General features: G+C 51.3%; 1 protein-coding gene across 7 annotated transcripts in view; it reads left to right on the top strand.

Moving 5' to 3' along the window:
• The window catches only part of GRM7 (glutamate receptor, metabotropic 7), a 464,393-nt gene that overhangs the window by 269,001 nt on the left and 177,436 nt on the right, over positions 1–17,956 (top strand). For all 7 annotated transcript variants that reach the window (XR_001146008.1, XM_004692396.2, XM_004692395.2 and 4 more), the window contains exon 3: positions 12,958–13,099. Coding sequence is in view for 6 of the 7 variants with exons in the window: in XM_004692396.2 (XP_004692453.1) it covers positions 12,958–13,099 (142 nt within the window). In the remaining variant the exon portion in view is untranslated. The remainder of the gene's footprint in view (positions 1–12,957; positions 13,100–17,956) is intronic.

Below are 17,956 nucleotides of genomic sequence, written 5' to 3'. Positions count from 1 at the left end.
TGTCTACGCCAGCAACACGCAGTAGGAGCTGGGCCAGTGCAGCAGGTCTGGCGGCTCCCTCCGTGCTGGGACAGGGGGTGACCCCTGCTCTCCTGAGCACGGCGTCATCCCCTCCTGAGTGCTGCTTTCCACTCTGGAACGGGGCCAGCCGCCACCCGGGCAGGTGTCGCAGGGGAGACCCCGGGCCCGCGTCCCTGACGCCGCTGGCTCCCCCCATGTGGCTGGGCCCAGAGGGACGCACGGGGGCAGGAGGCCGCCACCGTCCTCCGGCCCTGCCCGGCGCACAGAACAACAGCGCCTCCTCCTCCTCGGGGCTGTGGGGAGCAGCGTGCAGCAACGCGTGGACACAGGCTTGGCGGCGTGTCCTCGCCCAAGCGCCTGGTCAGTCTCGCAGCCTGTGATGATGCTGTAGCAGAAGTTTCTGGAGCTCCGCTGATGTATTCTGAGCTCATCTCCAGAGCCCCTGCCGTGGACAAGCTGATGGTTCAGACTGTAATTTCTATCTCCTTACATAAAAGCCAGTAAGTGGAAATGGCCTAGAAATAAGCTCTCGTGGGGCCCGAGCAGGCATCCGGAGGAGCTTTTATCGCCCGTGCCAGACTTTCAGGTGAGGAGGAGGTGTTCATTTCTGGAGATTGCAACTTGGCACCTTCTCGGACACTCAGTTCACGCTGAAAGGAGAGAAGAAGAAGCATCTGTTCTCTTTGTGCCGGCAGCGGCAGCGGAGAATGTCTCTCGGTGGCGCCCTCGGCGTCCGTCAGCTGCTGTCCTGCCCAGGCAGGTAGAGGCACGATCGTCTGCGGGTTCCTGCTCACACACCTGCGTGCCAGCGGCCTCCGTGTGTGTGGCTCCAGACATAAAATTTGCTTCCGAAGGTAGTTTTGAAGAGAACCAGGCCGAAATCTCCAGCATATTTTTGGAGTCGTGATTTTTCTCGGTAAATCTAATTCTTCTCACTGCTAGCGCAGGTATTGGTAGGACTTCGCGATCACATTAAACCTGCGTGCCCACACCCTTCTGCCTTATCGGTGGGGCAGAAGGTTCTCAAGGGCTGGAGGCGGGAGGCCTCAGTGAGCCTGACTGTCCCGCTCCCCCGGTCCCGAAACGCCCGTCCCGATACTGACGGGTGAACGGCAGCACCGCTCCACTTCCCAGCAGACACTCGCTTTCCGGAACTTCCTGGGGTTCCCTTTGCAAACGTTTCCCACGAAGCAGAGCTTTTGTTCAGAGTTCTCTAACCGATGCTCGCCGGCACGCGCCTCCAGACCGGGGCCAGTTTCCGCGTCAGAGAGGCTGTGAGAGATGCGGGCTCTGAGCCCCCAGACTGAGGGTGCCGAGCGGCCCTTGCACACCGCGGGATTCCTCTGCTCGCCACAGCCTGAGAAGCGGCACGTGAGAACACCGCTTCCACCTTCCCCAGCTCTCCAGATGGAGCTCTGCAAGCCAGGATGAGAGAACAGTTCCAAATCTACGCATTTATTTATTTTAAAGACTTTTTATTATGCATACAGAATCGAGGTGCTGGCCAGAGGTGCTGGGGTGAGGGGATTCCCCAGGGGCAGAGTGGGGCGCAGAACAGGCCGACGGACAAAGCACCCTGCGGAGGGACGAGGGGTCCGCCGCGCCCTGGGGTCCCGCCCTGGCGGGGTCGAGCTCGCGCTGCAGCGGCTGCCAGGGGCCCACAGTGCTGCGCGTCAGCCCCTCCCCCCCCCCGGGGGGCCCCAGTTCTGAATTTAGATTTGGCAATAGGCACGGAAGTCAAGGGCGTAGCGCTCCCCTGCCGTCCCCCAGGTACCTTGCTGCCCGCGGGCGCGCGGGGAAGCCGCAGCCGGCATGGTGCTGGCACGCCGCCCAGGGGCCTGAAGTCACCGACTGGCAGGGCAGGTCCTCCGGGGGCTCGGAGCGGGCACCCCGGCGTCTCCGTGCTCCAGGCGCTCTGCCCTCGGCCGGTGATGCCGGCCGGTCCGACCCCGCCCTGAGGACCCGCTGTGACGACGGGCCCGCGGCCACCAGGCGACCTCCCCTCTCGGCCGCTCTCCCCCCACCCGAAGGCCACCTGCAGCCATCACGTTTCTTTGCCACCGGACCGCTCCGTCCGCAGGCCCGGATGAGGCCCTGGCGTCCCGACTGCTATTACTCACCTGCGTGATTAGAGCCGCGACCTAGCAGCTGGGCAGCAGTGAGATTACAAGGGGGTTTGGTGACTGTGTCCCGCTCTCTCTCCCTGGGTTGTCTCCTGTTCCTTTCCCCTTTTGTAATAAACCCGTTATTGACCCTTTCCTGTGTGCCTGCATGCAACTGAGTTATGAGCGCGGTGAGGCCCACAGACAGGCGGCCCAGGCGGCTCTGGGCCACCCTGTAACATTAGTTCAGATTGCATCATGTACTAGAACACTCCATGCCCGGCCCGGCCCACGCCAAGGGTCCCAGAAGGTCCCGAGGAGGGTATGTCACTACTTTACTGCTATTTTAGAAGAGACGTGTAAACCGCAACATCGTCGCCAAGAGAATAAACCACTAAGCAGGAGGAAGCCCCGTCCTCTGGGGACCTGGACGGCCCTGGCAGAAAGGATCCTTTGGCTACAAACAAGAGGATTCTCAGTTAGGATTTGCTGTTACATGCAAACCGGGGAGGGAACTTGAAGAGGCCTTTGGTCGGCTCCAGAGGAGCGAGGGCCGCGGGGAGGCGCACGGCCGAGGCTCCGTCACGGGCGTCCTGCCGGCCAGCGGCCGAGTCAGACCGCCGGCAGGCGCCCTCGGGCCCACTCGGGCCTGTGTCCTGGCCGCTGGGACGTCCCCGAAGGGTATCACTGGCTCACACACAACCTTTCAGGAGATTTTTGAAAGCAATAATGGGGTTCCTGACCTGATATTTTATTTCAAAACTCTAATAAAACCAATTTTATATGAAAGTTGGGTCCAACCACATACTCATCAAGCCACTTCAGAAGAGCAGGTCTTGTAATTAGAAGCGTCATCTCCTCTGAAGCGACGGTTCAGATATCATTGCAACTGAGTGTCGATATCTTCCCCGAGAGGAAACATCAGCCAGTATCTTAATTTGTCTCTATTGCAGCCTAATAACTCAATTAAGTTGTGATAGAAAAATGAGCTTTGAAGGAAATTGAGAGAAACACACTAATTTCCCCAGGTTTAATTAGCTAAGTAGAAATCACAATGCTCATAATCACAGACACACATGGTTACCAGGCGCTGATCACTACGCACCCCGCGCTGGGCTCCGGGTGGGGGCTCGGGGGGAGCTTTGGGTGTGTGTGGTGCTGGTGTGCGTGTGACGAGCTGGTGTGCGGTCTGTGTGAAGAGTGTGTTTGTGATGTGTGCTGAGTAGCATGTGTGTAGGTGCGTATGTCTTATGGGTGCATATGTGATGCATCTGGTGTGCTGTTTACAGGCGTGTGATGTGCTGTGTGGTGCTTGGCTACAGGACGTGTGATCCCCACCTGTGGTGTGTGTATCTGCATGGCAGGTGTGGCTGACACACGCGTGAGGAATGTGTGTGCTGTGGAGCCCACATGTCACGTGTGTGTGTGGTGTGTGCATGTGGATTTGAGTGGTGAACCTGGCTGTGGTGACCTCTGCCTCCTCAGTCCAACCGGACGTGATCTCACGTGAGCCCTGGCTAGCTGCCTCCCGGGCTCGGTCACTCTTACCTGTCCCCCATGGCGATCTCCTGGGGGACGTGTGTTTTACAATTAGGCCTCATGTCGAAATCAGGTTTAATTTGCCCCCTGGCTGGTGAGTCACTTGGAGCATGAGTGGGAGGCTTGCCCTGGGCCTCATGAGCTGAATGGTTTCTGTTAGGAACTTGTTCTTTTTTTTTTTTTTTAAGATTTATTTATGCATACAAGACCCGGGGTAGAGGTCAGAGATGCAGGGGAGAAGGGTGAGAGGACTCCCCAGAGACAGAGTGGGGAGCAGAACAGGAGGACCACTGAAATCCACTGCTGGGGGTCAGCGGGGAGACAGGAGGGGTCTGCCGCGCCCTGTGGGTCCGTCCCTGGCCGGGATCAAACTCAGGCTGCAGGCTGTGACGGCCTCACAGTGCTGAGACTCACACCTTGGGCTTGTTCTTGAAGCGAACGCAACGTGTCACTAACTGCATGAGGCGAGGCCAAAGACACCATTTGTCATGATCCAAGTTCACATCTATGTAGACTATAATGTCTGTAAAGGATAAATGATAAAAACGGTGCCAATCTGAAACTAGTCTCTATACACGTGTGACGCTTTTCTCTCTATGTGCAAATAAGCTCCAGCTCAGTCTGTCATATGTATTGTTTATCTTATCTCCTGTCTGTCTGCTTGCCTGTCTGTCTTGTTTAAATGAACAGTAACTGCAGTGGTTTTAAGACCTAGACCATGATCTTCAGGCTAACTTTGTCAAGCTGTCTTTTTTCACAATTTAGGATTTTTTTTTTTTTTTTGGCATATTGTCTTGAGAAACCGGCTGCTTCCTGCTACAGCAGAGCTGAGTGGCTCCCTGATGGCTGGCAAAGTCTGAAATTCTTACTTTCCGGCCCTTTACCGATTAGATGCACTGGCTCTTGACATAGTTCAACAAGAGATTTGGGGGAGGAGGTTACCTTTCCCTGTTGTGTAGCTGTCGGCCGGCTGGAGAAAGGCAGCGACGTGCAGTTGTTTCTCTCCTAGAGCCTCTTACCGATGGGCTCCACCTGCCTGGTCCCTCCTGTCTCCCTCCCTGGTGAAGCCTGTCCATCCTCCAAGGATGGCAGTGAGCATTGAGCAGAGCCTGGGGGGCCCACCCAAGAGATGCTGGTGCTCTTTCCCTCCGACAGACGAATCCTTGAGTGACAAGGGCGGGTCGTCTGGACAGGTGCGGGCGGTCTGTTGGCGCCCAGTGTCCATAGAAGCCACAGCACCTCTTTACTCCCACCTCCCAGGAATCCAGGCTGGACCCCACGTGTCCTCATTGGCCTCCAGGTCCTCGGCTTTCTGAAAGCTCTGTTGCCCGACTTGGTGACAGCGTGACCTGGCTTCTTTGGTCTGGGAGCAGACAGGGGTCTTAGTTCTTTATTATCCCCGCCCTCTACTTCCCGCCTGTCACTCTCAGAGTGATTCCGAAAGCCCGGGGTGGTGGACCGTGGGCCCAGGGTTCGGAGCCTTCCTGTCTGGAGTCCTGAGTCGGGGAAGGCGTGAGTCTGGGTCACGTAGGAGCAGAGCAGACCGCTCTGGACGGAGCAATTGGCGCAGTTCCTCGACTCCCAACAGGGACAGCATCACCAGAGAGGGAGCGGCCCAGGTCTGACTTGAGTCTCCAGTTAGGGTGCTTGAATGGGACAAGGGGAAGACCTGCTGGGGCCGGCAGCCCTGGGCTCAAGTCACCCCAACCTAAATGCAAGCTGGCTCCTGGCAAGATCATGCTCTTCCTCAGAACTTCACATTAAACATTTAACCTTCGGGTGACTAGACTGTGGTAATCTGGCATTTGCCGGCCAGCTGGTAAACCTGAGGTTTGTGGGGTTGCTGGATTCTTGCCTGCTGGGTGGAGCCCGAGAAGGCCTCAGATAATCACCGCTGACCGTCTTCCCTCATGCATGCGCTCAGTGCTGACCTGGGCCTGCTTATCAGAAGCCCTGGATTCACCGACCCAGCGGCTCCCAGAGCCTTGGTTTGAGTTTGATGCATGGACGGAGCCTCCTTCTTAGTTCATGTGCTCAATTTCAATAACTTTTTTAATATGCATTGACCAAGGGGAAGATACAGCCTTCCTTACTCTCCTGGTTTTTTCTCCTTCGTGAGCCAAAACATGAAGTCTTAAAGAATGGTCATGTGCTATGGAACTGCCCCTGTCTCCTTCCAGGATTTGAGGGTACTGCATGTTTATCTCTGCCTATCTTCTTGTATGGTTTCAAGTGGTTGGCAAGCTTTATACTGAAGTCACAAAGGTGTGATTCTATGTATTTCTCTTTTGAATATATCTGTATTGGACAATGAGAACCCTGTCTTTTCCATTCCAGATCACAATAAAAATGAGTAAGTCACAAAAGACAAAGGTTTGCACCCCCACCATCTTGCCTTGTGACTAAGAGCTCCTGATCAGGACAGGGCTCGGGCTTTGGCCAGAGCAGCTCTGGGCCACTCACTGTAAGAGCCTGGCGTGGGCCTCCTGGGGTCTCCCCAGGCGGGCGCCCCCAGAACCAGTAGGGCTGGCACTGAGGAAGGAGGAGGAGTTTGATTTTCAGAATATTCTTGTCAGTGAGCTCATCTTTCTTTGCAAATGAGACACTAACCTGTCTGGGTAGATTCAATGCGGTAAATTCTTCGACTCATCAGTGACCTGAAAACACAGGCAGTATTGGGTGTCCCAACCCGACGCCCCTTTGCCTCTCAGCTGCTTGTGAGAACTCCCTAAAGAAAACAGGAAGGGGCGAGTGATGGACTTCAAGGTGTCTCTCGGAAAACTCAGGACTCGGTGCTCTAACGGGGTGCAGTGAGTCTGCTGGGACTTGGGGAGCGCGGCACGAGCCGCCGGCTCTGAGCTGGAGGAGACCCTGACTCTCACCTGCGTCTTCATTTGCCTTCTGGACCGAAGGAAGCGTCTGCTGTGTAGAACTGCAACTGTAGAACTCAGGGGAAGAGATTCCTCTTCACTAGCTCAGAGAGTTAGTTCCAGGGGAGAATGGTGAGGCTGACACGTTTCTAAAGCCACTGATGAGAGGTTCGTTGCTTACATTTCTTTGGCCTGGAACAGACACTGATAAAAAGCAAAGTTCCTTTAACGATGCTGAAGGCCCGGGTTCCTTAAACGTGCTTTGTATTGAGGTGTGTATGATTTCACGCCTTAAGGGTAACAGTCATCTGTGGTACTGGGAAGACGCAGGGGGAAAGAGGGAAGAGAGCTGATGCTTCCTGAAAAAAATGTGCTAAAAAATAGCACAGTTCTTAAAATTCCATTTCATTAGTCTTTAAGGATTCAGAAGTGACTATTTCATTGACAGTTAATCATGTTATATAATTCTAATTTTGATATCCAAGGTGGCAAACTATTCTCCAAATTGATAGTGTTAATTGTAGGAAAGTAATGTGCTTTCTGCTTCTTTGTAAAGTTGAATTCTATGTATTTAAACATTTTATTAACCATGCAGGAAAAGCCTAGATTCTGTGTAAAAATTATTTCCTAAGAAGAGCATGACAACTTAATCATTTTTCTTCTCGAAGGATGTACAAAGAGAAATGTATTTAGAAGAATTAGAATGTCTGGCACTGGTCTTACTAAATGAAAAAAACAAAAACAAAAACCCCCCAAAACTTAGAAAAGAGTCAAAGATGTCTCCACAGTTAAAAAAAAACGTGAAGCCCAGAAAGTCACAGGAGTTAAAAATAAAAACAGAAATCCGTTTACAGATCTCCCGCGTCTCGCCGCTTGGCTTCCAGAAAGCCCTGTAGCAGCCCCTGTTCTCTTGAACCAAAAAGAACCTGATGGGGAGGTTTTGCTTCCGTGACTGAGTGAGAGCATCAGTGGCGTTGCCTTGCCTTGACCATCATGGAGGCAGGACACCCCCTCCCCCACCCCCAGGGTGGCCCCCAGGCTCCTTCCTGCGCAGGTCTGGTTTCCTTCCCGGGTCCATCGCAGGGTTCATGTTTTATTTGGCAGGATATCTGGGGGTCTGGAAGCGCCCAGGAATGTTCCATATAAGCGTTATCTGCCTTCACCTCAGGCCAGGTTTCCTAGGGGAACCCCTCAGGTGCCAGCTCTGCACCGACCCCGGGAGAGAGAGCAGGGCGGGGCGACAGTCTGGCCTGGGGCGGCGGCTTCCTGCTCTGTCATCCTGCTCTGTCTTGTTTCGCGCCAGCTGGCCCTGGGTGTCACAGCTCTGCTTGGCTCCAGCACGTGCCCCGGCCTCCCCGGCCGCCCCGGCCTCCCGCCCGGGTGTGAACGGGAGTGGGCCCGCCCGCAGGGTGTCTGATCCCAGACCTCAGGCGCTGTCCACCCTTCTGCTGGGGAAGGTCTGCTCCTACACACGCATCTGCTGTTTGCAGTGGACAACGGGCCGGGGTCCATTCCTAGGGTTCCCTGTGCCTGGGTCCCCTGGCACCCTTGCTGATGTCTTAAATTTTGCTCACAGGGAGGAGCGGGCCCTGTTCTGGCTGCTCTGGAGGTTTTGTCAAGGCCACGGCGTCCATGACTGCCAGCCCTGCACCTGCAGGGCCCTGCGTGACCTCTGCTCCGGCACCCGCCCCCCGCAACCGCCCACCTGTCTCTACTCCTGTGGCTCTGCCTTTTGTGGCATGGCAGGGGATGGGATTACACACAGAGGCTTCTGATTTGGAGACTGTGACTAGGAGAAGCCATGACCCGCCCTGTTCTCCCCAAGGCCGTGGTTCCCCCGCAGGGCTGCGTGTGGCCTTGCGCGGGATGGACCAGCTCGGACCCACTCACCTGCTGGCCACTGTTGAGCGTGAATGAAGTGGACACAATCATCTGCGCACACATTTGTGCAAACCTAAGTTTTCCGTTTGCTTGAATGAATACCCGGCTTCACATTTTGGAAGGCAGAGGCTGGGCCTCGCGTGTTCCCAGCACAGTGAAGGCCACACTGGCTGCTCTCCGTCTTCTCCAGAATTTTTTTTTTTTACAAAAGTTTATTTTTACATCATTTTGTACATTTTCCCCATCTCAATTGTAATCCCCACGGGCCATCCATCACAGAATTGGCATTTTTTTGTTTTTGTTTTTGTTTTTTTTTTTTAAGATTTATTTATTTGTGCATACAGAACTGGGGTACAGGCCAGAGGCTCAGGGGCGGCGAGAGGCTTCCCCAGAGACCGAGCGGGGAACAGAACAGGCAGATCGAGGAAGTCCACTGCTGAGGGGGGCAGTGGGCGGGTCAGGAGAGGTCTGCCGCGCCCTGTGGTCACCTCCGGGGCAGGCGGGGATCGAACTCATGCGGAAGTGGCTTTAGATTCTCAGTGCTGTGCTTTAACCCGCTGCGCCACCAGGGAGGGCCAGAATTGGCATTTTTTAAAGCTACTTCATTCCATTGGCGGAAGGGGGATCCCCACCGTAGTTTTAGTGAGCACCCCCCACGCCTGCTGTCCAGCCCTGTCCGTCCTCATTCCCCGGCACTTTCTCCTCCTTTGCTGATCTCCCTCCAGCTGTCTTTCCATTTCGCTTCTGTGCTTTTTGATTCCTGAGTTTGGGTTCCTTATAAGATACGAGTCTTTATCAGACGAGTGCTTTTCTCCAGCTTTCTGACTGCCCTCATCGTTTCCTTCACACCGTCTTTCATAAAAGACCATTTCAAATATTCTCGAAATCTCACTGAGCAGTCATTCCTCCGGGCGTGAGCTTTTGGTGATTGCCCAACCCGACGGTCACATACTTGCCCTTTGTTTCCTTCTAGCAGTTGACTGAGTTCTCATTTTGCGCAGAGGCGCTTCCTTCCACCGGAGTCCCTTCTGTGCACAGCCACGGCAGTGCTGGGACCGGTCCTTCCGCAGGGACGGCCGGTCCTTGCGGCTCACTTGTCCAGGACCTGGCTGTCCAGCCTTGACCGCCTTTTCATCTGCCCACAATCGGTTGGCTATATTTGCGTCGGGCTGTTCAGTTCCAATTATTTTCCCTCTTTGATCTGTCCTGTTACCAGTCTCAGGCTGTCTCGGTGACAACGGTTTTGTAGAAGATCTTGAACTTGGGTACTTGGGCAGTGTGAGTTCTCTGATTTTGTTCTTTTACAAAGTTAGGTTGACTATCCGCTTTGTTCGCTTTTTCAATAAATTCTATTATCACTGCTCTCTCTCTCTCTACTATGTATCTATCCATCTATCTGTCTACCCATCTATCTCCCCTCGAATACATATGTACATTGAGAGATATATATATATTACATGAAATCTGTAGGTCAAATTGGGGAGAATTTATTTCAGCGTTATTTTAATTTTTCTTCTGTGCTTCACCCATGATTCAGCATATAGGTCCTGTGTAGATTTTGTTCGAATTATGGGTAAGCACCTCGTATTTTGGTGATGTTGTTAGTGGCGCCATTTTTAGTTACATTCCAATTGTTTATTGCTGACATACAGGCATATGGTTGACATTTTACATTGTTTGTTTAAATCCCACAAACTTGCTCAGTCCCCTCTTAGTTCTAAGAGACATTTGGTAACAATCCTGTCATTTGCAGATAGAAACACTTTCATTTTTTCTTTCCAACTCACACAGCTTTTATTTCCTTCAATTCCTCACTCCCCTGACAAGGGCCTCCAGTGCCATGTTGCAAGCAGTGGTGGGAAGACTGTCCCCCAGACACGTCTCAGTCCTAGCTGTTCTTTGTTGGAGGCATTTTGGAGGTGTGTGTTGTTAATGAAGGGAGTGTTCTAGTGAGTTCCACTAGGTTCGAGTTTGTAGACAAGAATGCATTCTGAGTTTTACTCTGCTTTTCTGCATGTGTGGAGATGACCATGTGGTTTTTCTTATTTAGTCTGAGGATGCCTGAATAATAACTGATTTTCAAATAATGAATCAGCCTCGCTTTCCTTAGGTAAAGTCCACCTGGTTATTCTGTATTATCCTTTCGAGACATTGCTGCATTTTTTTTTTAAATCTTTAGAAGATTTTTACAAGCATCTTCATAAATGACAATGCTACTTATGTATTTTTGTTCCTATCTTTTCTTACTTGGTCTTCTGGGCACTACTGACTTTACGGAATGTGTTGTTTTCTCTCCTTTTCTATTTTCTGGAGCGGTCTGTTAGCATTCAGGAGTGAAGCCATCCGCACTGGGATCTTTCTCTTTTAGAATATATTTCACTTTGAATTTGGTACCTTGACTATTTCAAGGGTGAGTCAGGTTATTCTAATCTTCACTTCCTGCTGGGCACTTGCTTCTTCTAAGGAATTCTTCCATTTCAGTTAAGTTGATATATTTATTTATTGGTGAAAGTTCTTTCTTGCCTGTCGGCCAGTCATGTTTTTCTGTCTTTCACTACAGGGTGTTCCCCCGTGAGCCCTCCCTCACTCTGTTCACCTAGAGTCTCTGCCTTCTACTGGTCTTCTCAAGGAAGTGGCTTTGGATTCCACTGGTTTTCACTTTTGTGATTTCAGTTTCATTGGTTTTGTTATTTTTAGTCTGTCCTTTCTGCTTTGGGGGTTGCTATTAGATTCTTCTTTTCTTCTTTTGTAAAGCAGACACTTAGGATGCTGGCTTTGTGAGCTTCTTTTATAACACAAGCATTTAATCATATGTATGTCTCTCTAAACACCACTTCAGCAACAATCTATAATTTTTGTATATTTGGCTCTCATTTCCATCGAGTTAGAAACACTTTAAAGCCTCCCTTCATGGTTCTTCTTTGACCTATGAGTTGTTTAATTTCCCAGTGTTTGGTGATTTGCTGCTTAAATTTCAATTACGATCTCTACTTTGATCTTTTATGGTCTGAGAACATATTTTGTATGGTTTCTCTGGTTCAGTTTGATTCAGTTTATAGCACAGGAGTGGGTCCCTCCAGTGAGGGTCCCGTCTGTACTGAACTCATGTGTGTCTGCTGTCCTGGGGCATGTTCTGTTGACATCGACTGGCCAAACTGGTTGCAAGTGTGATTAGAGCACTCTGTGGAGGATCACTGCTGAGGTCAGCCCCTCTGAAGGTCAACAGCTCTTGTGCACATGACTCTGACTAGAGCGTCCTGGGGCTCAGTGTCGGGTCGGCGCTGATACTCTGTCTGGGCAGCCTGGCAGCGCCGCTCTGCTCCTCAAGGTCCAGGAGGGACTATGCCCATCACCGGCCTCACCCCAGCACAAACAGAGCAGGGCCCTGCCACCACCCCAAGCACACACGCCTGCTGGTTCCCTTTGGGAACTTCCCGACGTACTTCCGTCTCCTCGTCACCTGTACCAGCCTCAAGGCGGAATTTGTGAAATCTAGATCCGAGGCACCACAAGACAAGAGGAATGGTGGATGGTGGCCAGTCTGCCAGCCACGTCGTCAACCTTGGCACGGGTTCCTGTCACACACAGGAATGTCCCTCATGTCAGGGAATAGAATCACAGGAGTTATGAGAAGTCTGGAGTTGAGCCTACTTCTAATTAACCCCCTTCCCTCTATCATAACTTGGGTAATGCTGACTGTCTGTAATGGTTGATCGATATGTAGAAGAACTGGGGTGTTGGCCAGAGGTGAGGGGTGAGAGGATCCACCAGAGGCAGAGTGGGGAGTAGAGCAAGTGGGTCCACTGACACCCACTGCTGAGGGGAGCAGCCGGGAGACAGGAGGGGTCTGCTGCGCCCTGTGGGTCCCTCCCTGGCTGGGACTGAACTCGTGCAGTTGGTGATAGTGCTGAAGGTTAATTCCTAGGTCACCAGGGAGGTCTCCAACTTTGTAAGCTTCTGTGTTGAGATAACACACTTATAACACTTAATTGTGTGTTGAGCTCCTAGTTCATGACCGACTGAAGCCTGCTGCCCTGACTCGTATTAACTGGCGTCACTGGCGTCGTCACTGTTGTTCTTGCTTTACTCGGCCGTCTAGTCCAATGACTGCACTTTAAAATTTAGGGTGGATGTATGGGGTGGGGGGCCTGAGGTCACAATCTAGAGGAGTCACAGGGATAGGCACCTGGCATAACTGTTTCCGTTGCCCATTTTAGTTGTAGTTTTCCATAGTGTCTATGGTCGCTTTATTGCTATAAACGGCTATAAACGGGACACTGCTCTCCACTCACTTCACTCATGGCACTACCTTTGGCATCCCTGGACATAACTAGCCACCTGCAAGTGCATTACAAAGAGAAGGCAGCTGTGTGAGACCAGGGAAGGCCAAGTGTGACCGCCAGCTTCATGCTGAGGTGTCCTTGTTCCGCGCTCCACCCACCACCCCTGAGCTCGGACTTCCACGCTCCCTCCTCCCCACGACTTCCCCTGCTCTGGGCCCGGCGTGGGGACTCACTGACCCTGTGCTTTCTTTTCTTAAACAGGTGGGCTCTGCATTGCCCAGTCCGTGAGAATCCCCCAGGAGCGCAAAGACAGAACCATCGACTTTGATAAGATTATCAAGCAGCTTCTGGACACGCCTAACTCCAGGGCCGTTGTGATCTTTGCCAACGATGAGGATATAAAGTAAGGACGGTGGGCGACGCTCCCATAGAGACAGACAGGGCGCTGAGGGGGGCGGCAGGGGAGGGGCCGGGAGCCCAGAGGCGTGGTGACCCTGCGGCAGAGGGCCTGGGGTGCATTCTGTGCACCGCACTCGGCCACAGCAAACCAGGAGCTGGCTGTGTCCTGCGTCTCCCCATTAGCTAAACACGAGCTTCCAGTTACTCACTAAAGGAGAAAACCGCACAGCTTTTAGAGGTCCGGGCAGGGAACATCTCTAACTGTAGTAGACTTTTACCCAAAGCAAAGTTCCTCTTTGTGGAAAAGGGAAATGGCTGATTCCCAGCGTTGCTCCTGCTCTGACTCCACGCAAGCAGGTCACCCCTGCACGTCCAGGTCACCCCTGCACGTCCTGCAACCCACCTTTGGCTGCCGGCACCCAGCCCGAGCCTCCTGGGAGTCAAATCCGGGGCGTCTTGCTTCCGTGGTTTCCTCCTTCCTGGCTCTCTTGGCCCAGTCGTGTACAGCTCACCTTTGAAGTATGTCTGGAACAGAAATATTGTCAGCTTTCTGCTCCGATCGCTGCCATCCCAGTCCAGAGCCTTCCTCCCCCCTCCTCTCTTCTACACTCTCCCCCGCCCCCGTCTTCCTGCTACTCTTCACCTCTTTCTAGAAAGAAGAATGATATTACTTGATGCAAACCCCCAAAACTATAAAAATATCTAGGTTTCATAAAAGTTCTATCCATCCTGTCCCTGAGCCAACAAGTTCCCTTCAGGTAGAATGGCCAGTGGCCAGTTTCTCACTGTCTCCTACAGACAGCCTGTACTTGTCCACGCAAGTGACGTCACTCTGTCCACTCACACCCCACTGGCGGGGGCACTGGGGTCCCAGCCCGTCTTCTAGGTTAAAGTAGAACTTGAAGGTGAATGTCTTTCTTCAGGCTGCGTGCCCAGGCCACGGCTGCTGCCCTGCGGCGTCGCCCACCTCCTGGCCCCGAGCCTCCCTCATGCTGAGCCCCACGCCAGTGTGGAGCTCTGAGCGCGGGGGCATCATAGGCGGGTGGAAGCGATGTGGACTGAGGCGTGGCCACCCGGGAGACCCTGAAAGACACCGTCTTGCCTGGAGAGTGCCCCGGCCCTCGGGCAGCCAGTAATTCCAGTGACATCGCTGAGCTTGCTTCTGAGGACTCTCCCGGAGCATACGACTTTGGTAGCGTCTCTCGCACGACCCAACTCACGTCTAGTCACTGACGGCGTCTCGCGTCGGAGGTCGCCCAAGGCCGTGTCTCCCCACATGTCTGGAGGCGTCACTGGGATAGAGAGCCCTGCCTGCCTCTGTGCTGTGAACTCCCGTCACAGTGCTCAGCACCCAGTGGGTGCTCGGTGAGTCTCAGTGACCCGAGGAATGAGTAAATGCAGGATTGCAGGGCCTGACCGGTTCCTATTTGCAGTTGAAGTGCTGGTCCCTCTCGCCTGGGTTAGCACTTCGACCTCAGCGTCCCTCCTGCACTTTCCACCCAGATGCCACGTCCCGTCCGCCACACCGCAGCCCTGTTCCGTCATCACCTTTGCAGGTGGTGGTTCCTCCTTCTTCTCAGCACACTGAAATATCTGTTCTTCAGAACGGTTTCAGGCAGGGCCTCCCTCGTGGCCTAGGGGTGACATCTCGGGCTGTCACTGCTATGACCTGAGTTCGATCCCCAGCCGGGGAGTGACCCCCGGGGCCCAGCAGACTCCTGAGTCCCCCGCTGCTCCCCTCAGCAGTGGGCTTCAGTCAGCCCACTTGTCCTGCCCCCCACTGTCTCTGGCGAATCCTCTCACCTCCGTACCCTTGGCCTGTACCCCAGTTCCTCTACACACAAACCCCCATAACACCTATTTCAGGCATGTCTGAAACCAGTCACTCTTCCACGGTGTCTTTTTACTTCTTACAAAACGCTGATGGTGTTTCCTTAGCACATTTTTCTTGTGTACTTTAAGGTATTTGGAGATTTTTCTTTTCATAATTCAAATCTCATTTTCTTTGCTCATTTTCTTTCAGTTCTGTTGCCTTGTTAATCAACTCCTAATTGTTTCATACCCATTATGTACATTTTCTAAAGATGCTAGGCATTAATAAGGTGTGACCTCCATGCCTATCATTAAATATTCTGCACACTAACATAAAAGGTTTCAGGCGCAGAGCGATGGTGACTAACAAGCTGTTCCTCTTGACAACAGGTAGCAAGAGGTGTTAATTTGGGACATAAACATGTATATTTCCACCCAATAACTTCATGCATCTTTTATTTGCCTTGGGGTTTGGCTGTGTGAACATCATCCTGTGTGTGATTTGCGGTGGCAACAGCAGAGATTGATCTGGGGTCAAGTTCGTGAAGATCAAGGGCATGAACGTTTCTCCCCGAGCCTGATCTTCACACTCTGCTGTCCAAGAAGCCTTGATGACCCATCATGTGGTGTTATTTCTGTCGTCAGGTGATTTGCACTGGCGATGAGAACTTGAAAGATTTCCTAGAACGTTAACTTCAACTTCTTTGTCAGAGACTAACAGTGAGAAGACATTAATATCTAGATTTGAAGCTGCAATATGCTAATTCAGCCATGGGTGCAGATAGTTTGGATTTTAGACAGGAATGGATTCTTTTTTTAAAAATTCTAATTGTAAAAGTAACATGTGGCTGTTCTATTTCCACGCTAGCTTTGGAAAGAGTACTGTTGACAGAAACACGTTTGCCTAGCCTCTTGCTTTTCTAGAAAAACAAAGCCTAGAGAGACTAGTCCATACAATCCAAATAATCTACAAAGCTTGCCATCCCAGCAGTCGGCCATCACCACAAATAAAATTCTGGTTTACAACTTGGAAATTTTTCCCAATCATACCTAAGTTGCCCTCAGCAGACAGCTTCACGTAGAATCTTCTATTCCTCTTCTTGTAATTCACATTTCGCTTCTCACGCCATCAGCACTGTGACGTGCCGGATCTTCTCTGCCTTCCCAGAGAGACCCACTTACAGCACACGCGTGACGGCAGCGAGCTGTGCTTTCGTGTTTACATCCGCTGCAGCTCCTCTTCCTCCTCCTCGGCCCTGTCAACATGCCCCTGTGAATTTTGTGTGTCACCCATAAGCTTTGTCTCTCAGCCGACCCAGTACTTTGAACTCTGGATATAAACATGCGCAGAAGTTTTAGGCAGATGTCGTTGCCAAAGAAAGTCTTCCGTAGTTTTTGTTTTAGTTTAAGTTGACTCGTCTTTCTTGACAATATCTTGTGGAAATCACACTGGGGGTATCTTACTTGCCTCTTTCTCATCTTTGAACACTCCCTCATTTGTTCAGCCGGTTCCCTGGAGCTTTACATCGGGGTTGTCTCCAGTAACATATGTTTTTGACATGTGTTCTTTGGATCATTTCCTCTGGATGTGTCAGAAGAAGCGATATCTCTTGGTCAAGAATATAAATCATCGATGGTATTTTATTTTTATGGAAATAATAGTGCACGTATCACAACACAAGTGAAAGCACCCGCGATGCGAATTCCTGGCCTCCGGTCCGCTCCCCTGTGGCCGCCGGCTCCGCGGCCGTTGAGCGCCTGTTTAATCCTCCGGGCTCCTTCCCCCGGTCTTCTCTGCCACTGTGCCTCTACCCGACTTTCGAAAGGTTTAGCTTCAGAGGTCATCTATAAAGTCTTCTTATATTGGGGAGAACCTGGACCCTTCTACCTCCTCTGTTCTCCCAACATCATTCTTGCAGGTTTGCATAAATAAAAATGAGTGTTCACACTATTATGAATATGCAAATATCATGTGCATTACATATTTTTTATGATATGATTTTTTTTAGGAGAGAACTTTGTATTCCATGGAAATTAGACGACACTCGTTTTCTTACATATGTATCTTTAATATTTTTACTATTATTATTTTTAAAGATTTATTTATTTATGCACACAGAACCGAGGTACAGGCCAGAGGTGCGGGGGGTGAGAGGCTTCGCCAGAGACAGAGTGGGGAGCAGGACAGGCAGATGGACGAGTACACTGCTGAGGGAGCAGTGGGGAGACAAGAGGGGTCTGCTGTGCCATGTGGGTCACCTCCGGGGCGGGGAATCGAACTCGCACTGAAGCAGCTGCGCCAGCTTGCAATGCTGTGTCCTATCTCGTTGTGCCACCAGGGAGGGCCTATATTTTTTATTATTAATGTCACAGCTCTGCCAGTGTTCCCATCTGTCCAGATAGAAGGTAATCTTTGAGTTCCATTGTTTTTCCTGGACATTTCCCTCCTAAAATCTCCATCTTTCTGTTTTATTCAAGGCTAGTCTCCATTACATTAAGAATCATATTTTCTTGTTCTCTTCTATTTCCATTTGGGGTTTCTTTCTTCATTTTGCTGGCTCACATCCTCCAATAACTTTCTAACAAAGGCTAAATTAAAGGAAAGCTGTATTCCAGTTTCAGAAATGTTCTTTCTCTGCCTCCACCTGTAATTACTCACTGGAAACATAAGGTGTGTCTTCTTTTCTATCCATAAATACGTCATACGCGTCACATACCTAACATATATGTCTTGCTATGCTGACTGATATATTACAGGACTAATAAATTCCAGGTTTGAGGTTCAAATTCTAGACAGTGAGATAGCTTTTGTCCCTCGGAATCCTGGAGGCTCTGTGATATGTCCACGATCATCTTTCCATTGGTTTTAGATTGTTCTTTTGTTTGTTTGTTTGTTTTGCTCTGGAAAAATCCCTTCTTGCTTATCTGCATGTATCCTGGTGTTTTCTTGGAGTTTCTTCAGATGTTCTCATTGATTCCAAAGATCTTACATCTTCTTATATGCTTGATCTTTCTCCATTAGTTTGCTGGATAAGCCTTTTTTTTTTTT

The sequence above is a fragment of the Condylura cristata genome, unplaced genomic scaffold (genome assembly GCF_000260355.1).
Source record: "Condylura cristata isolate star-nosed mole 26May11 unplaced genomic scaffold, ConCri1.0 scaffold00033, whole genome shotgun sequence".
Classification (NCBI taxonomy): Eukaryota; Metazoa; Chordata; class Mammalia; order Eulipotyphla; family Talpidae; genus Condylura; species Condylura cristata.
This window is presented reverse-complemented; position numbering and strand designations above follow the sequence as displayed.